The sequence below is a fragment of the Lepisosteus platostomus genome, chromosome 9 (genome assembly GCF_059453375.1).
Source record: "Lepisosteus platostomus isolate fLepPlt1 chromosome 9, fLepPlt1.hap1, whole genome shotgun sequence".
Lineage (NCBI taxonomy): Eukaryota > Metazoa > Chordata > Actinopteri > Semionotiformes > Lepisosteidae > Lepisosteus > Lepisosteus platostomus.
This window is the reverse complement of record NC_142619.1, coordinates 40,103,317-40,123,401: the sequence shown is the minus strand read 5'-3', so window position 1 is coordinate 40,123,401 and position 20,085 is coordinate 40,103,317. Positions and strand designations below refer to the sequence as shown.

The 20,085-nt window shown below is 36.5% G+C and overlaps 1 protein-coding gene across 3 annotated transcripts in view; it reads left to right on the top strand.

Annotated features, from left to right (window-relative positions):
* Window positions 1-2,223: 2,223 nt before the first annotated feature.
* LOC148654996 (peroxisomal succinyl-coenzyme A thioesterase-like) overlaps window positions 2,224-20,085 on the top strand; it is a 57,934-nt gene continuing 40,072 nt past the window's right edge. The window contains exons 1-10 of one of the 3 annotated variants that reach the window (XM_088645013.1): window positions 2,225-2,762; window positions 3,428-3,527; window positions 6,363-6,553; window positions 6,654-6,829; window positions 8,598-8,717; window positions 9,129-9,211; window positions 10,005-10,098; window positions 12,165-12,245; window positions 12,941-13,082; window positions 18,454-19,552. In XM_088645013.1, the coding sequence (XP_088501139.1) occupies window positions 2,462-2,762; window positions 3,428-3,527; window positions 6,363-6,553; window positions 6,654-6,829; window positions 8,598-8,717; window positions 9,129-9,211; window positions 10,005-10,098; window positions 12,165-12,245; window positions 12,941-13,082; window positions 18,454-18,569 (1,404 nt within the window). In that variant the 5' untranslated portion in view covers window positions 2,225-2,461 and the 3' untranslated portion in view covers window positions 18,570-19,552. Of the gene's footprint in view, window positions 2,763-3,427; window positions 3,528-6,362; window positions 6,554-6,653; window positions 6,830-8,597; window positions 8,718-9,128; window positions 9,212-10,004; window positions 10,099-12,164; window positions 12,246-12,940; window positions 13,083-13,505; window positions 19,553-20,085 lie in introns of those variants that run through there. The other 2 variants (XM_088645012.1, XR_015941168.1) reach the window with 2 other exon arrangements.

Genomic DNA, 20,085 nt, shown 5'->3' with positions numbered 1-20,085 from the left:
TGGACATACTGCAGTTTGTTCAAAGTAGATTTAGATACCCCAGCGAGTACAGCATTACAGTAGTCAATTCAGGAGAACACAAATGTATTGATCAGCTTTTCAGCCACAGTTAGTGATAACATTAGGCATAGTCTAGCGATATTTCTGAGGTGGAAAAAAGATGTTTTGACACTATGCTGCACATGTGGGCCGAATGTTAAGTCAGAATTGAATATCACCCCAAGGTTTTTCAATTTAGAATGAAGCTCAAGTCCAGAACCATCTAAAGATAGGGTTACAGGATTGGCTTTACCAAGTTGATGGGGGGTGCCAATAAGCATGACTTCAGTCTTGTCACAGTTAAGATAAAGGACATTTTTATGTCAGAAATGCAATTAGAATAGAGACAGCGACATCAGTGTCAGGTTTGGTATAGATGTATATTTGAGTATCATCAGCATAGAAATGATAGCTGAGGCCATGTGATCTTAAAAGCTGACCAAGTGGAAACATGTAAATGCTGAAGAGCAAGGGGCCCAGTATTGAGCCCTGAGGAACACCAGTCCTAACAAGACCAATTTCAGACCTACTGTATACCCATTAAGAGAGACAAAGTGACAGCGATCAGTGAGGTAATATTTGAACCATTTGAGAGCAGTGTCAGAAACTCAAGATGAGAAAGTAAGATGTCATGGTCAACAGTGTCAAAAGCAGCACTGAGATCAAGAAGGATGGGTATATAAAGAGAACCAGAATCAGAAGCTATTAGAAGATCGTTAGTGACTTTGACCAGGGCAGTTTCTGTGCTGTGAAGTTGATGGAAGCCAGATTGGAGGGGATCGAAAAGGCTATTTGCCATGAGGTGGTTATGTAACTGAAATGTGACAACACGTTCTAGAATTTTTGCAAGAAAGGGTAAGTTGGAGATGGGGCGAAAATTGTTAAGATTGTCGAGAGCCATGTTAGGCTTTTTTGGCACGGGGCTAATGGCAGCAGTTTGGAGGACCGTTGGTACAACACCAGTGCTCAAGGATTCATTTATAATATTGAGGACAATGGGACAGAAGAGAAACAGGATTGAAATAAAGTGGTGGGAATGGGATCTAAATGTGGTGAGTTTCATGTGTGTAAATAGTTTATTGAGGGATGCTGAGTCAAGAAGAGAGAGGTTGGAGAGAAGGTACCCAGAAAAGTTGGATAAGGAGGGAGGAGGTATGGAAATGATATGCGTAATGGAGAGAATGTGATGCCGGATGTCGTCGATCTTGGAGCTAGAGAAATCTAAGAATGTGTTCCAAAGTTGCGATGAGGCAGATTTAGAAAGATTGTATTTCTTCTTTCATAATGTAAATGTATATGCAGATTTGACACTTCTTAGATTTTAGCAAGAGAATGTTGTATTTATTTCTATCAAAAAGAAAAACAAAATACACACCCGGTGTACCCTTAATTTTTGTACACGGCTAAATATATTGGAGCTTGTCACTTGAACTTAAAAGATTAAGTAACATCGATTACAATAAGTCTCAGTAACATCGGTCAACTACCTGTGTTACCATGCGTTTTAAAGAAGCACAATTTATTTTTTATTAATTTAGTTATGTTTATTGAACAGTGACAACAGCTCTTGAACTACAACAGAGCCACCTACAGTATGGAAGCCCGTTTCCACCAGGGAGTAAAAAAACGCGCTATGGTATTTCGCAATAGCACATTGGAACCCTAAACTACCAAAATATAAGACACATTTATCACAGACTGTCGGAGGAAGTGTTTTAGTTCACAGCTGTTCGTATACAGTACGTGGTTGTTATAGATTATCTGAGTGTTTTGCTGCATTTTACATTCTGCATATCACTACACCGCAGACAAATAAGAATAATGTCAACAGCACCGTTAAACTAGTAACACTCGTATAGATTATATAAACTTTAAGGATTTTTATAAAACTAAACTTGAGACTTGTTGAAGGGACCTATCAAAAGTATACACGTGAACTATTCGAACCGTAAATCACTGAGATTTTATTTCATTAGTAAGCACGGTTTGCGTTACATAACACAACCATCAATCTTCACCTTTACCCCGATTTCCTAACCTACGAAGTTTTTATTTACACACTGTATGCATAAAGAACTTAACCTGGGGCGTACCTGAAACTAGCACTGTGTAATCCTACTGATATCTGCGTATCATAAATAAAATTATAAAGAACGTAACGCCCAAATCACATTTTCAATCAAATGTGTCCAAAGACGTGTCCTGTAAATTTGTAGTACTAGGGAACTATTTTCTAAAACGTCACACTGTAAAGAATTAAAAACATTACAAATATTTGAATTAATTTAATTTTTCTAGCATTTTGTAACATGTCTAGCTCGTATTCAGGAACGTGATTTTATTCTCTATATACTGTAACCGTTAATAGGGAAAAGTGAATCCAATTGCCAGCCGCAGGTTGTGTCTCGTATTCTAACGCTGTATGTTAGATAACTGCTTTGCTCCGCGCATACAAGTACGTGCTTGTCCTCGTGAAATACTGTACGTGGTATCGGTTTGCTGCTGTTTACATACTGGATATAACAAAATGTCCGTCAACAGCGTCAGTCCCTTGATCACCGTAAAGCCAGTAAAAGGACTTATAGATGAAAAGTTTCAAATCGTTGTTGAACATTTAAATCCAGGACAAACATTCACCCTACATTCTTTGATTCATTCTGAAGATGACGACTTTTGGGAGGCTTTTGGGCACTATGTCAGCGACGCTAAAGGAACAGTAAAAGGTATTAAATTATCTTATTACTCTGAAAATATACTTGTAAGAGTAGTGGAGAGTTGCCGCTAGCGGTATTGGTCTTCTCATACTGGTGTCCTATTACAGGAGGTTTTCAAGCTTTCCCAGCTGGAGAAACCCTTTTTACAAAGTTGCTCTTAGGAAGAAACTTTCCCAAGAAGGGGCCATGGACCTCACTTTAAACGTTACAATTATTCTAGTGAAAACTACTGCTACTTTCTTACACCTGGTGAACTATGGTATGCGACTTCTTGCAATAAGTTTACATACTGTGCTTTAATGGTACTGGAAGTAGTATAGTGTATGATGTTCTGTTGAGCTTGTGTTGAATGCATAAAGCATTTTTCACCTTATTCAGCAGGAATTAATCTTAGATGTTACTTGTCAAATAGCTGAAATAATTACATCAGGGTTTAATGCATATTAAAATTAAAGTCCTATGTTTTACATAATCTATTCTTTGTCAAAGTGACTTGTGCTGTTAAGAATTAAAATTCAGGTGCAATTTATTGGTTTTAATGTTTAATCTTACCTTTGAACATTATATAAATTGATATGACGAATGATACATAGTTATTCCTGATCCTTAGAACATAGAGTTTTATTCTGATCTTTCTGAATGCTTGTTAATGGAATATCTTTTTTTTTTTGAAGTCTCAGAAGATCAGTGTCTAGGAGGTTCGTATGCTGGCTTTGAGCCAATGGGTCTTTTATGGAGTATGAAGCCAGTGCCTGGAAGCAGAACAGGACTTAGGTACTGTAAACTGTATCTTTTAATGCTGTAATATATCAGGAATTTGAAGTTTCTTACAAAATGCAGTTAGAATAAGCTATTGAAATTTGGAAATCACTAAAACTAACACTTGGTCTGTTTAATGTAATTTTTTAAATTAGAAGAAAACAGATACTAATATTGTCTCTTTTTTCTTCATACTGTATACCCCATCCACCACCAGGAAGCCACTAAATACTAGAAAAAGTCACAGCAGCACATCCAATGTCCCAGAAGCACAGGACTTTATACAGTAATAAATATGTATATACTGTATACCTAATCTTTACAAACCATGACTTCTTAAGTGCTTATATTACATAATTTAAATTAACTTTAACTTTAAAGCAAGTATTTCTAAAGAAAATACATATATAAATGTTATAAAACCTGCAGAAACTGCAGTATGTTCCAGTCTCAGAAAGTAGACAATATACTGTAGCAAAAAAACAGGATGATTAAAATGCAAAGAAAATCAGCTAAACAATACAGTCCTTTAACACAAGAAACTAAGTTAACATAGTACAGAGTGAAAATGTCCAGCCTGTGTCCTTGTTCTTAGATACATCCAATTTTAACAGGATGTATCTGAGGATTTGAATGCTCTGTTTGAATGTGGACACACTGGCAACTGTGATCGAATCCTGGCCGGGTCAGAGTAGTGTGACGAGTGATGCTGTCCCAGCACCTGCTGGGATTCAAACCCTTCCAGTAGATAACTGTAGTTATCTAGATAACTCATAGTTAACCAATAGGCCAGGTCCTCTACCACACTGTTACACTGTGTAGCCTTTTAAGCAGAGTAATTGGCTCAGTGCTTTGTTAGATTTCCATCCATCCATTTTCAAACTGCCTGATCCAATTCAGGTTGTGGGGTAGCCAAATCCAATTCTGACAAGCACTGTTACATTTACATTGTGTATATATTTCCATTCTTTTGAGTTAAAGCAGACTCAGATCATGATGGAACTACCATAATGTTTGGCAATGGGTATGATGAAATTGTGTGTGGCTGATACTACAATTTTAGGTAAAAAGCTTTAAAGTGATGTGTAGTATTTATATTGTATGTGTTATACTGTCTTAGAAAGCCTATAACTTATGACTTTTTAACCTACATTTAATTCAAGATCCTGTATTTTTTGAGGTATGCAGCTGTGTGTGTTCATATGTGTAGTTTTGTATTATTCCCCAATAGATTTCAGCCTATTGTTATCTACCTGTGGTTACTACAGTACAAAACATCCCATAGGGTTGAACAAAACAATTCCAATAATGGACGTTGTTATTGTAAAGTAATTTACAGACATCCCTAAAGATATTCAGTCTACCTTCTTTGCACATTTTAATGTGTCTTTTATATTTTCTCTATGAGAACAATGCATTTGAAATACAAAACCTTTCCCTGTAAAAAAAAAGTGTTTTTTCTGCTGATTTTTGAATTACACTGACCTACAGCAGGACTATTTTAATAGGTTTGTTTGCATTTTAGAACAAGTCATGTTACAAGTTACTGGTCCTGTTTCTTCAACATCACAACTTCATATTATGTATTTTTTAGCATAGTTTAACCACCCTAGAAAACTTGCTTTGTCGCACTGATAATATACAGTACTAGCATGTAGTCACCATTGTGCAAGAAGAATGAGTTTAAAGTTAATACACTGCTATATATTTGCTTATATGTGATTATATAAATCTATGGAAATTAGTGAAAAGTGACTTTAATATTATTTAATTCCAATATGTTATTTTATTACACAAAAATGAAATCCCACTCATTATATGCATGGACTTGTAACCAATTGTAATATACAGTACAGGCTTCTTAAATTTTGGCACTGAAAGTTAGCATCCTATATAGCTGTTTAAAATGACAGCTATTTTAATATAAAATACATATATGAGAGGAACAGTATGTACAGAACATGACTCTCAACGTGCATATTATTTATACCCCTTAAAAAAAGGAACAAAAACATTATAGATCAGAATGATTGTTATGTCTTGCTTAGATCTAAAAGGTAAAACTGTCATAGTAATAGTATTACACAGAGCAAAGACATTTGTCACAAATTGAATTCCAGAAAAAAAGACTGCAATGATTCAAACTTGTATTTGTTGCTTTAAATAAACTCCAACTAAAACATCTACAGTGACATTATGCTGTTTTGGAGTGTAATGGAACCTTCTGGAACTGTATAAAAGGTGTCGAAGGATTCCCATCTCCTTGGAATATAAAAGCAGATAACACCTGGAGCACTATTCATTAGTACCATGTCAATGTGATAAAGGTCAAAGAGTCTCCAAAGACTGCAAGCAGTTCATTGATTATATAGGTTGGAGGATGGCTATTGAAGAGCTGAACCAATAGCTGAACTGAACACTTTCTACTGCGGTATCCGTCGAGAACTTTATGGCTAGTGGTATACTGGCTACCCTGCCAGAGAAAGGACATGAGTGTCTCTGGCCAACAGGAGATGCAAGTCAGATGGTTAAGGAATCAACTGGAAATCCCAAATCAATAGTTTAGACATTTTCAGGTTGTGTTTGGTATAAACATTAATCTCATGTCCAATCCATGTCCAAGCTTGGGGGTGGTGTGAATGAATGAGAGCCTTGTGTGTTTGGACTTTAAGGTTATTACAGAGTCATTTATCATAATTATAGTTACATTATATAACAGTTGTAGGGATTAAGCAGTCTGCATACCTGGGCTAAATGGTTTTCCTAAATCTAGAGTACACTGGATGCCCTACTTTTCAGACATTTGTGTCTGAAAGTGAGACTCAGAAACTTTTCTTCTTTTTCTTTCAGGTTACGGAAGAAGGATGTTTGTACTCCAGTGATTGTGCGAATTTCTGTTTACAAAGGGCACATCAGCGATGGGTTTAAGGAGGAGTCCTGTCTGGGATGTGCTGTTACTGAGCGCTGGTACATGGCACCGGGTGTCCAAAGAGTGGAACTCAGACATAGTGGAGTCCAAGGAACCCTCTTTCTTCCACCCGGTAACCAGTTGTTTATCTTAGAGGAAAAGCCCTGGTCTTGTTGTGGGAAATGTTTTAGTATTTGTTCACAGAAGAGCATGGTGTTAATTCTCGTTTAAAGGTCCTGGACCATTTCCTGGCATTTTGGACATGTGGGGAGGAGGAGGAGGGCTGGTGGAGTACCGGGCAGCTCTCCTTGCGTCACATGGCTATGTGTCCCTAGCTGTGGAATATTTGCCCCGTGGTGATAGCACAGAATCTTCTCGTGACGTTTTACCTGGGAAATCTTATTTTGAGGTATTCTGAGCTTACTTCAGCCATTGTTCCTTAAGGAGAATAGGCCATTGTCAATTTTTCTCCCTCGTACTCTTGTCAATCCTGTTCTGGGCACTCCTCTCCAGCTTGTTCTGGCTCATGCCAGCTCTCTTAATATTTGCCATCGGTTCCCGCCTCTGACAGGGGTTAATTTCAAACAGGTACAGAAGTCATTTTCTAATTTGTGTTGTGAAATGAAGGAATTGACTTGCATGCAAACTCCGCCTGCACTTTCACTTTCATCTTTTATTCCTCCTATACTTTGTAAACTCTCTGGCGTCCATTGTGTTGCACAATCATCATGGATTTATTAGAGAACAATTGCTCCATTCATTGATCATGTTTTGCATATTCTTCGGTAAATGATTGTTCATATTTGCTTTTTATTAAGGAGTAATTTTCAGTATAGAGCTCCCATGGCATTTGTGCTATTTGTTGCACTTTTCTGGGATGCATCTATGATGAATAACAAGGAGATCCTGTACTGCTCTGCATGATTAATTCTTCTATAGATGTGATTTACTGTATTGTAAGTCTTGAGCAGGTGCCTGACTTTTAAGAACTAATGTTTGTATTATCAACTATATTATTATAACAATGTTATTAATATTAATTATAATCTTTTAATTATTTAATATAAATTGAATTATTTAACACAAGAGAGAATTTGATGTTGAACTAAACACTATTTGTTTACTGAAATGTAAAACACCCTTAGAAAACTGCACAAAACCAGGAGGCAGTTACATTTTTATATTTGTATAGAGTATACTGTAGTCTCAGTGAGTGGAAAGTAAAATTGTTCTTTTAGGACTTTATATTTTGAAAAAAATATGCATAAAATATTCATGATTTAATTAATAAACAGACTTCAGCCTGGATTAATCCAACACCTCAACCTACTAGTTAAATTGTGGATTTTAACTACAAACAACCTAAAAGAGAAATAGCCAAAGTTACAAAATTTGTAAGCATGGTTTTCCCCATGGATGAACAGAGAAACAAAATATAAATCTATTTTTAATGAACAATAATGATCCATTGCATGTACAGCTGTGATAGAATTTCTTCTAGTTAAATGCTACAGAAGATTAACAAAGGACAGTATTTTAATGGTTCTTTGGGTAACTAATATGTCTGAAATTGTAGCAATTGGATCTTTAATATGCACATCTCTATGGGCATAGACTGCATTGCAATGTTCAGATAACTTTGCAATAACCAAAGAGAGTTTAATTAGGAATGGTACATCATTAAGAAAGGTTAAGATAATGGAGTTCATAACGAAAGTTTGGGAGGGATGACAACTGGCAAGTTCAGTCGGACTCAGCTGTCAGTAATTCACAATCACTCCAGAAGTCATTTCCTCACCTAAATCAATCATACGTTATCCCCATCTCCCTCACATATGTCTTTTTGCATCCCACCTGCACCCTATCTACACCTTTGCAGCTGCCCCTTGGTCACTCTGGTCTCTGCATGAGGGTCCTAGCCTTATCATCCTGTGACCAGGAGGGTTAACACACATTTTGACTGCAATGCTCCATAATCCTACAATTACACTTAATTCTCGGGTGTTGTTATTCCTTTTTTTTCTGTGAAAAAGCAAACAAACAATAACTGAAAAAATGTATATAACGCATACAATTTGAAAGTAAAACTGGTAGGGAAATATGTTAGTGTAAATAACAGTGGGAAGGTTTATTTGAGTAAATGTTATGATTTATTGTTTATGTGATGTATTTATTAGGCAGCATTCACCCTCCTTAAAGACCACCCTCAGGTTGCCAGTGACCAAGTGGCATTGCTTGGTTTATCCTTGGGAACAAGTATTGCATTAGCACTGGCGGTATACTCAACAGTAGTACATGTAAGTATAATATACTGTACCCTTCATCAAATCTGTTTCTGAAGCAGTTTCAGTTTTAGTGCATAACAGTTGTATTTCCCATGAACACTATGCTTGGAAAGTTTGTAAATGTTCCATTTTGCATTTGCAAAATTGTTTTCTTTAATTTTCATATACCAGATTTAAAAAATGTAAATTGGAAAGAAAGTGATGTACAGTAGGAGTGGATAAAGGTCTTGATTACAGTCTGTGTTCCTCTTATGCTCTCTTTTTCATTTCCTTCAGCTTTGAGACATATTTTCTAAAGCTCTTCTTTGTGATACAACAGTGGTTTATATCATAACTGTTAGGTTAATACTTACAATACTTTTACAAGGCATTGTATATACTAATACATTTATTCTGGCTGTCATTAATGCTGTGCTTTCTCAGCCCAAGTGTATGGTATGCATCAGTGGGAGCCATGTTATGTCTGCAAATGTGTCCATTCCGAATTTCTTTGCAGGGATTTACAAGTGAGTCATTTCACAATCTCTCTGGTTCATAGATGACATTTATTAACTGTTAAAATTGTTTTTATAGGTAATTGGGAAAGCTTATGTAACAATTGCCGTTAAACCATGTTGAAAAATGTATATTTAAAATTACATTTTTCATTAAGCTACATAAAGTGCAGGAAGCAGTTTATAAAACCAGTAAGTCTGGAAGGCATGTTGTTCATTTATGCATCTTATGATCCACACATGCTGAAGGGATTTCAAATGGAAACATTTTGGACCAATAAAAGCTCAACTACACTTTATGTCCTGTATAGTTCCCGTATTTCAAACTGTAGACCTCTGACACACACACAGCATACTGTATGTATTTCATAAGCAAAATTAAGACTGTCTATTATCAGAAAGTCCCTTATTACTGTTAACGGAAGTCCACAGCCTAGCGAGCCAAGGTGGGACTATGCCTGGACAGGATGCCAGTACTTAATAGTGCACATACACACACATAAGAACAATGTAGAAACACCAGTGAACCTACATGTAGCAAGCATGCATTTCCTCATGTCTTCTGGAAAGAAGGAGGACTCAGAGGAAACAGGTGCACTCAGAGAAAACCAATGCAAACTCATGTACAGCATTTAAATTAACTTTCTATCTAAAAAAAATGGAAATACTGAGCTAGAAAGTGGGAGAAATTATGTCCATTTTCAATAAACGAAAGTGTGGCATACTGTAGTACTTTATTAAGAGTAAGTAGATTGTGGTTATTGCTGTTTCATGATTTGCTTTTAAATATTTGTTAATTTATCAGGAAGAAGCACAAAATTCTCACTGATGAGAATAATCACATGATCTGGAGGAATATAATTCTGCCTATTCCTACAGATCCAAATGAAAAATTGGAGGTGAGTGAACAAAAAAAAATCAGCTGGTGAGTCTCCTTGACCTTTTGGATGTAGGACTCCTCAATCTGTTAATGTCTGATGTGTGATGCTGTACGTATATTCCTAATGTTATTTTTTCATTAAGTTAAAAAAATGTATCCTATGTTTTGCCTACAGTATGTTGATTAAAAACCTCTGTGTGGTAACAGATTAAAACAACTGGAATTATTGCAAATAACTAAGATAAGTGTATATCTAATCCTTGTGTAGGCATCCTCTCACGAGGCACCAATAAATGTAGGGGTTTTGTGCATTTACTGGGACAATTATTAATTGTAGCAGTAAGTCACAAAATGATTCTTTGATGGCTATTAGAAGACCGACCCAACGTGATACTCAGCAACACACACACACGCATACTAATATACAACTATACATTTATTATTACATAAAATGTGCATATAAACATAACAGATCTTATCATGAGGGTTAGCAGAATACAAAAGGTATATATCCAATCACGAAGAGTTACAAACCAAAAGGGACATACTTTCAGTATATCATTCATTTAGACCGTTTCGTAAATTAACTTGGATTACAACTTCTACACTAGATACTCAAAAGCAAGTACATCACTCATAGGAATTAAATTGATATCAACTCAGGTTGAGGTAACAATTGAATTCTCGAGCTATAATGCAGAAGGTTGAATAGTCATCCAATCTGTGTGGATTCAGATCTCCTGCGGACACAAAGGAACAGCAGCAGGCTCTGCTGCGATGCTCTGGTAGTAGGCTCTCTGAAGACTGGCTAGTAAGTGTTGGCTGAAACTAACGAGAGAGAGTGCACAGGAGAAAAGTGACTGCGGGTCCAAGCAGGTCACACTCTTTAGACAGGAAGAAGACCGGTTCGTTCCTGATGTAGCGCTACTCCTGAATCCTGAGATTCAGCTGTCCACAGTTCCGACTGTAGTTCACTTGTTGATCAGGTGAGCGTTTGTGGTGGGTTCACGAGGCTTGCTGCTGCGCTAACCTCGGGTGGATCCTTTGGTTACGTGCTGGCAACCTCCGTTCTCGACTCTTAGAACAAAGGAAAGTCCTGGCACTCGGACACACTGGCCGTTACGTGATTGTTCGAGCTGAGCCTGAGGATGTCCAGGAGGAGCACTAGAGGAGCCCTTTGCTGCCTGTTCTACCCGGAGGAACTACGGTCGTTCATTGGTTGAAATTTCCGTGGGCATTCAAGACCCACGTGGGGTTACCCTGCCCTACCAGTTCCTGATTGGCTGATGATGAGTAACAATGCATTCTAACGTTAGAGTTGTAAACAACTTAGGATGAGACTCTCCCTTAGAATCTCCCAGACAGTAAGGCGCCAGAGATGACCATTTATTAGGGTTGCTGGAGAATCAGCTTTGGGAATTGTTCCTTATCGGGAAGCTCTATCAGCTAGAAAAACACCTTAAATGTTAACCAAATGGAATGGCCTCTCTGTATCCAGCACCACAGATGAAGGAGAGAGGGACTGGCAAGGGAGCAGCAAACTTAATTCCTGTATTTTAATAAGCCTTGCCGCTACACTTGACAGAGTCTAGATTTATCTGACAGCACAACACAAAATCTGAAAGTTCAAGATTATCCAAAGCCGAATTGCGATTTAACATCAGAAGCACATATTTCTGATGCACAAGGCCTACCCTACCCTTGAGACACTAGAAACGTAATTGCTCCAGTTGTCATTCTGCAAAAGAACAAAGTATTTAAGTGTCATAAATCTAATCAGAGGAGGCATGGGTTTCTGTGTCTTTTAAACTGCATACATTGGACAATAGGGCATTTACTTGAATTACTTGAACTATTCAATATGTTAGTAATATTTGAAATAAGAGTAAAGAAGAATGACTGATCATATGTGTATACAGTATATATTTCCTGGTGTATGTGTTTTCATGTTAAATGATAAGGCTTTCTTTGGATGATGGTTAATTGTTAATGGGAAGACGATTTTCTTTGTCTCTCGAGCACTGGTTCTAATTTTCAAATGTGTTGTTCAATGATTTACTGTATGTTCTGTTATTTCATTTTTAGGTTGGGAAGATAATGTGCCCCCTGTTATTTATTGTTGGAGGAGATGATCAAAACTGGGCAACAGCAGAATCTGCAGAGGATGTGAGTTGTACTTTACATGCCCATGCCTTAAATCACTCTTTAATGCAATTTGCCTTTTTTGGGATAAAAGTGATAGTTTGTGCTAATTTGCTTTTTGTGCAATAATTGTGTCTGTGTTAAGAGAATTAAATTAAATTAGAAATGTGCTCAAAACCATACAAATTTTGCATACAATTACATTTCCCCTAAATTATACAAAAATATTTTACTCAATCAAACTTGAAAAGTTTTTTTCTAACTATAATTCTATCATATATGTTAAAGTGGCTGTCCTGTTACTTGCTGTTTAGGATATTCAGATTCATGACTCCATGACTCATGTTGCAAAATTCCAAAATGTTGTTTGATAAAGGGTGTTTATAGTGGTACACACTTAAAATGTGTACTCCAGATAAAAGTTAGAATCACACAATGTTCTTACCTGCAACAGCTTATGTCAGTTCTCCATGACAGTTTAATTCTATGACCATATGTCCCCATCAACTAATTTTCTTCAGTGTACACAGATTCTTACCACTCACAGTTGTGCCGACCTGAATTAAAACGTTAATCATCTCTTTAAATTATTCTCCACAGACTGATGCTCTACATTGTTTTTTACCTATTAATACTTAATCTGCTTAAAGCAGAACGAACGCACTGACCAAAATGTATCTTGAAAAGTAATCAACTAAAAAAATGCTTCTATTCCACAGATTGAGAAAATGATGGAACAAGCAGGGAATCGTAATCTGTTAACAGTGCTTTCCTACCCTGGAGCTGGTCACCTTATAGAACCTCCATACTCCCCACACATAAGAAACAGCAAGTTTTTATTATCACAAACGAAGACAAAAGGTAAGTTTAATACAGTGATAGCTGTACAATATTGTCAAAGCAAAATGTCAAAACAAATAGTTGCAGATCTAACATATTCCTGTTGGTTCCTCTAAATGTCATACTTTCCATATGCAGTATTCATTTTTTCTCTAACATGTTTTTAAATCAAATTATTTATTTGAAAATATTAGGTATTGTTTAGTTTAGGCTAGTGTAGATTAGGCTAGTGTAAGTGTAGATTTTCAAAATTGCATTCTAAATGTGAACATTTTATATTCTGTAAATCTGTTTTATTAATATTGCTTAATTTATATTATCCATCAAATCTAAGAACAGCAGATTCTGGGCCAATTTAATCCTTTCTTTAAGAGTTGTATGTGTAAATGAGCATTCAAAATCAGAGAAAACAATGCTATTGACTTTTGCACAATTTTCTTTCAGTTATCATGCTGTGGGGAGGAGAGACAAAACTTCACTCTTATGCCCAGGAAGACTCTTGGCAGAAGATCCTAAAATTTTTGGAACACCATCTTTATCACAGTTCAAATATAGTTACGTTGTCTAAGCTGTGATGCATCTCAGCGCCAAGTGGAATTAGTAAGAGTTTCAGAAAAGTAAAATCCTGCTATGCAAAACTGTTAGAGACTTATCCAAATAGACTTGTAAAGTTGCCAAAGGTGCTTCTACACCATTGACTTACAGTAGATTACTGAATACATACTGTATAGTATGCAGTAAACCAGTGGTTCTCAAACTTTTTGGACCAAGTACAACCCCTAATCCAACCAAAGCATCCAAGTACCACCTACAAGTCATCATCTCATAGGAACCCAGAAATTCTCAATGAGCAATATGAGCGCGCGTGCACACACACTCACACATACATATAATAAATATTATAATATTAAACTTTATTTGATATAGCGCCTTTAAAAGTGGCTTCTCAAACCGTTTTACAGAAAAAAACAGTAACAACAACAAATAAAAAAAATAAAAAAAGCACCATTTCAGTGAGAGGGGTGAGCCTATTTAGTTGAGCAAAGCAGATGTGAATTCACTTTTCGAGCCTTGATACAATTCACAACAGAGTCTAACAGATTTTAAATCGTCAGGCATTTTCTTGACGGCCAAGGTCTCGCTGTGAATGTTGCAATGCGTCCATTCATTTCTGGAGCAACCTCTCTAATTCGTGTAACGACACCGCTGTGTCGGCTTGTCATTGCTCTAGCACCGTCTGTACAAACTCCGACACATTTTATCCAGTCGATGCCATTCTCTTCGATAAATTCATTCAGAAGCTGAAATATGTCCTCTCCTGTAGTTCCTGTTGGTAGTGGCTTACAGAACAGAAAGTTCTCATGGGACGTACCCTCAAACTCATATCTAACATAAACGAGCAAATTGGCCAAATCGACTACAGACTCATCTAATTGCAGTGAAAAACATCTGCTCATCTTAACGCGCTCTATCAGCGTACTATTAATATCTTCCGCCACATCAATAATTCTATAAGTGACCATGTCTTTCAGGGGGGGCAGCAGGTCGAGCTGTTTAGCAGCTTTTTCTCCACACATAAAAGTGTGGGGCTTACATGCTTTAGCAATCCGCAAGCTTGCATTTTTCCGCGTTTCCGTTTTTATTTTAAGTTTTTATTTCATGCGCATGGGAGCGAAATACAGAGACGCTCTGTGTATTTTTTCAAATTAACTTAGAACAGTTCTTAAATATTTTTCTGTTATATATCACGCTTTCTTGTGCTCACAAGATTACCAGCGTTCGTAGCACGTATTTCTATGCATTCCTGTGTTTACAACACTGGCATTGTTCCAAAATCACGCACATTCTCCTACCTCCCTATTTGCTGAAGATAACTTTTGTTTTAAATACAATTAGTCGCTTGCGTCCATAGCACGCATTCCTATAGAGCGGTATAGAATTACATAGTAGCTCTGTGTCAACTGAAGTATTAGTGTGCACTGTATTGTAGTACGTAGGCTGCGTATTCGACACGTATTAAAATAGAAAATGTGAAAACCCATCCTGATTTTTCAGCGCACACAATTTCCAGCGCACACAAAGTTCCAGGGTCATGTGGCATACCAGCTGGCGGCACTCCACGCACCACTGCTGGTACGCGTACCACAGTTTGAGAACAACTGCAGTAAACATTTCAGTGTTTGATTTCTTTGTACTTTTGTTTATGTTTAACTTCATTAACCTTTATTTCAGTTTAGTATCTTTATTCAGTTTCAGTGTTCACATTTTGATTACAAATGTTTATTTTAAAAAGTGTATACATGTACAATTCTATAAAATGTGAAATCGTGACACAAGGGGTGAATGCTTATGCATTGGCAGAGAACAGTATACTGTATACTGGGGACTTGTACTGTACAGTATGTGTCGAGTAGTTAAGGACTATTTAAACTTACTGACCTGTCTGTATGTCGCGCTATACAGACAGCCAGGAGTTTCTGAAAAAAAAAATCAGAAAGGACCAAAAACACACTCATGCTAAAGCTGTCATAGGCCCAACATCCCGGCCCTGAGCTTAATAATTGTCTAAATTGAGTTTGAATCCTAACCCTAACCCTAGCTGGGGTTTCAACTGAGCCCTTTCACAATCTGTCTATGAAGCCGTCCAGTCATCGGATTTTGATCTATTCCCCAAAGCAAACTGTATGAGTGAGAAACTATCATAGCCATTGAGAAAAGATGTTCCAACTTTATTAGATTCGATAATGTTTTGGTCCCACTTTTGATCCGACGGACTGTTTTGCAATACAATTTCCAAATGGTACGTTGCGCCATCAAGGCAGCCAGGAGTTTCCAAAAGAAAAATTTCAGAACAGACAAAATAAACACTCTTCGAAAAGCTTTCTTGGGCTCCAAAATCCGGCGCTGGGCTTAAAAATTGATTAAGTAGTGTTTGAATGCTAACCCTAACCCTAGCTGGACCTTCAACATATACAGTATTAGATCCTTAAATTAATATAGTTATAATTTCTTTAGATACGTGATTCCATATTATATTCCCTATTAATCAAATTCTAAAAGTATGCTTTTGTTTACTCCGATAACGAGCGTATTTGCAGAAAAGGTTAAAACATTATAACTTTTTACAAAGTATATAAACTTAATATGGTCAGAAGGAGCATGTAAAAAAGTTTCCAAAATAACCACATATAAGACTTTGATGTTTAAAATGTTTAGGAAGAAAGTGGAATACTGGTGTGTATTTTTTCTTTAAACTACCAAGACCACCCATATACAGTTTACATTAGATGTTTATGTTCCTAAATTAATATCATTTATGACCATCAGACACGTTATGCTCCTCTTCTTTTTATGCTCAGCTACTAAAATTTCCCTTTAGTTGTAAAATTCCATAAAAATATTCAAAACTAAGCAGATTAAAACATGCACAGTAAAGAGATTAAATGATTAAATCTTTTCACTAATGACCAATTCACCACGAGTGCCCCTGTCGGTCATTTTGGCCAGCCAATCACGTACCGTGGTACAATGTAGTGACTTGTGGATAATTGCGTGCAGTATGGGTTTGTACAGCGCATTTTGAATGGCTGCATCTGTAAGTGGTGGATGAAGTGGGACACTTTAGTATATGTAAAGCACTTTGGAATCAGGTTGAATATGAATGTAAAGAATTATTACTTAAATCAGATATTGTAGGGTTGATAGCACAAATGATAAGCTTTCATATTTAACAGTTTTTCCTTAATTGAAGGAAATTAGATACAGTACAGGTTACATATAACCTTGGTCAGTGGAAACCAAGATACTATTTAAACTTCCAGTGCTATATTGTAGTTTAATATCTGTTGTCACAAGATGGCAGAATTTTCCTGTTTCTGATTTTCATCCAAGCTTAGGGAAAGTCTTTCTTTGTACTATTTGAGAGTAATTGTCTCATGACATAGTTCTAAAATCATCTGCGAGTCCCTGAGAATAAATCTAATTTAATGTAAAATTATTAATCATGTTACCGCAGGTTTGAAGGTGCAGCCATAAACATAGACCTGTATATAATGCAAACCTGTAGTAATATTTTTTATAAAAAATCTTAAAGTGAAGCTACAGTTTTTTTGTTAACATTTGAAACATTCCTTCGTGATGTTACAAATTAAAAAGCAAAGAATTGTATCAGTGTAGTTCTGAAACCTCCTAAACTTAGACAGAAAGTAGAACAGGACATAATTCTTTTTAAGGTGAAGTACGGCAACAGAACAAACCTTTATTTGAGAAAAGCTGCCACATATTTTAGAGGTTAGCTGTTGTTTGATTTTTAGCTGTTTCTCATAAAAGTCACTTTCACATGTATTGCCATGGGGTATGCAAGTTCAAACAGTCTACCACTTCAGAAAATGATGAAAAGGTTTGAGAGATGCTTGATTTAAGGTATGAGTTTTAAGTTGAAATGGAAATTACTGTACATTGACAACACCTGACTATTATAAAAACACAGATTTCTTCTTATACCACTGCACAAAGTTCTTGTCCCAGTTTCTTCCAACAGCAGTAGTTATAAAAAGAAGGAAGGACACTACTGTACAACTCCCCATCTGTGAATTGACTTTATTCTCCATTTCTGAGCGTACTGTGAGCACTTTGGCACCTATTGCATCATCCAGATGGGGCTACACAAGGGTGTTGGTGGAGTTGAGTCCCCATTACCTGTAAAATGCTCTGAGTTGAGTGTCAAGAAAAGTGCTATATAAGTGTAAAGAATAATAATAATAATAAGAAGAAGAATTGTATAAGTAGTACAGCAGTTTTTGTTTTCCAGAAAAGGGTTTGTAATAATGAGCAATTGAAAATTTTAGGCTTGTTACTTTATAAGTTATGTTAAAGAAAGTAATTTATTTGCTCATATTTTCTTTGTTAATAGCAAGTGTTTTATGCTAATAATATGTTACATCAAATTAACTATTCACAACCTGTTATTATTTACATTTACATAAAATTAACTAAAACAAGCACAAGGAGCTCATGTTTTTTTTTTCTTTTTTGTGGGTTAATGGAAAGCATTGAATATATTTTGCTATATTCCCATTACAGAAATCCTTCAGCACAGTCCTCATTTGAAAAAAAAAAACATTAAAGGATTTTTACAGTTGTGTTTACACTTTTCAGCCACCAGGGGGAATATATTTATTATTTGTGTCAACCTTTTTCACAAGGATTTGCTGCACACATGAGCTTTCTTGAACAAACAAGTTCTCTGGACTGAAGTGCACACAGAAATACACTTGTATCATTGCCTTTCATAACTTTGTTTTCGATAAAATAATGCAGTGTGTTTGAATGTCAGAAAACAATTTGTATTACTGTGTATTCTTAAGAGTTCCTGATTTTTCCATTCCATCAGGGAGATCAAAGGCTGGTATTAGCGGTCTAAGGTCCTGGAGCAGAGTTGAATGTAGGATCCCACCTTCCTTCAGAAAATCAGCCCGACAGACCATGGGTTTTTGCTGGATATTTTAAAATGCCACCAGCAACATGATGAAAAGCATGACAAATGGAGAGTGCTGTTTTTGATAATGAAAATAGCTCTCCGATTGAGTGTTCCTCTCCAGGCTCATTCTTTAGAGGTCTCTTATCATGTTGTTTACTCCGCTCAGATCATCCTACGAGCCCAATTCATTGGTTTGCATTGCAGCAAAGCTCAGCTCCTGCCATAGAGGTATTAGCTTTGGCTGTGCTTTCCTCATGCTCTCCATAATGCTTGGCAATGGAGAAAGCTCCAATGAGGCTTGTGTTTTAGTACCACTCAGATGAAACTGTTTCATGGACTGCTGATATATTTTAAAAATGTTAATTTTCCTATCAGAGTCAGCGTACAGCATGTCTTGCCTACCCTTATGAACATAAGTGTTCACTATCTAATCACTTATACATAAATGTTACTGACAATCAAAAGTTTTGAAACAAGTTAAAAACAGGGGCCATTGAGTGGTTAGGGGCCATAGGACAAAAGCATGTGTATTCTGGGTGTACAGTGGTTTATTCGTAACATTCTTTGCCATTTAACATTTACTTTACCACATGAGCTCTGCTGTACACATTTGGAGATACCTTGATTGAGCACTACGACTAATATATTCGTATGCAACATGAGGTATGGTATTAGGGATATCAATAGTTTTCTGTTTAGCAATGTCACTGTTTCATTGGTTAAGGTTTAAGTTCATATTTGCTAAAAAGGTGTAGAGTGTACATAGGAGGCTGTGGGGGGTCAGATACAAATACTGAACTGTGTTAGATAAATGTGTTCTATCAACAAGTTACTAATGTTTGTCATGTTTTAGTGAGTTATACAGTAGTTATGTTAAATGTTTTTAAATGGGAGAATGTAATGTTAGTAATTTCCCCACTACCAACTGCTGTACTCGTGTCCTGTGCCATGCTGAAAAAACGTCTGGAAACCCTGCCCTAATATTTTTCAGAAAATAAACCTTTAAATAATGTATTCTGTGTGTTAATTCTCTGCATCCGCCTGTCACCAGAGACCACTACTGGTGAAGCAACCAGGGCTGGATGAGATCTGCCACTGACTGGCAGCTTAGGGACTTATGACATAGACACATTTCAGGAAGTCACTCAGAGGATTTATGGGAAGTGTAGTTCCAATGCAGTGTCTGTGAGCTATACTAGGCATTTTCCACGATTTATGTTAAACCATGTGCCCAAGTGCAACATACTGTTTACTAGCAGCTACTGCCTGCTGTAGGGAAGTGTTAGGGCAGGGTTACCCATATCCTGATTATATGCTGACCTTGTCAGCAAATATGTAAACAAATGCAATTCAACTGAAAACTGCAGAACAGGTTCTGATTCTGAATATTGTTGATCCATGCATTGTCAGATAAAAGCTCTAGGTGAAGCTCAAGATACAGAATAATTTTAAATTTTAAAGGATGAGTTTCAGCAACATGAATACCATACTGTATACTGTATGCATGATAAATCTTAAATACACAACATTTTGCACTATTCTCCT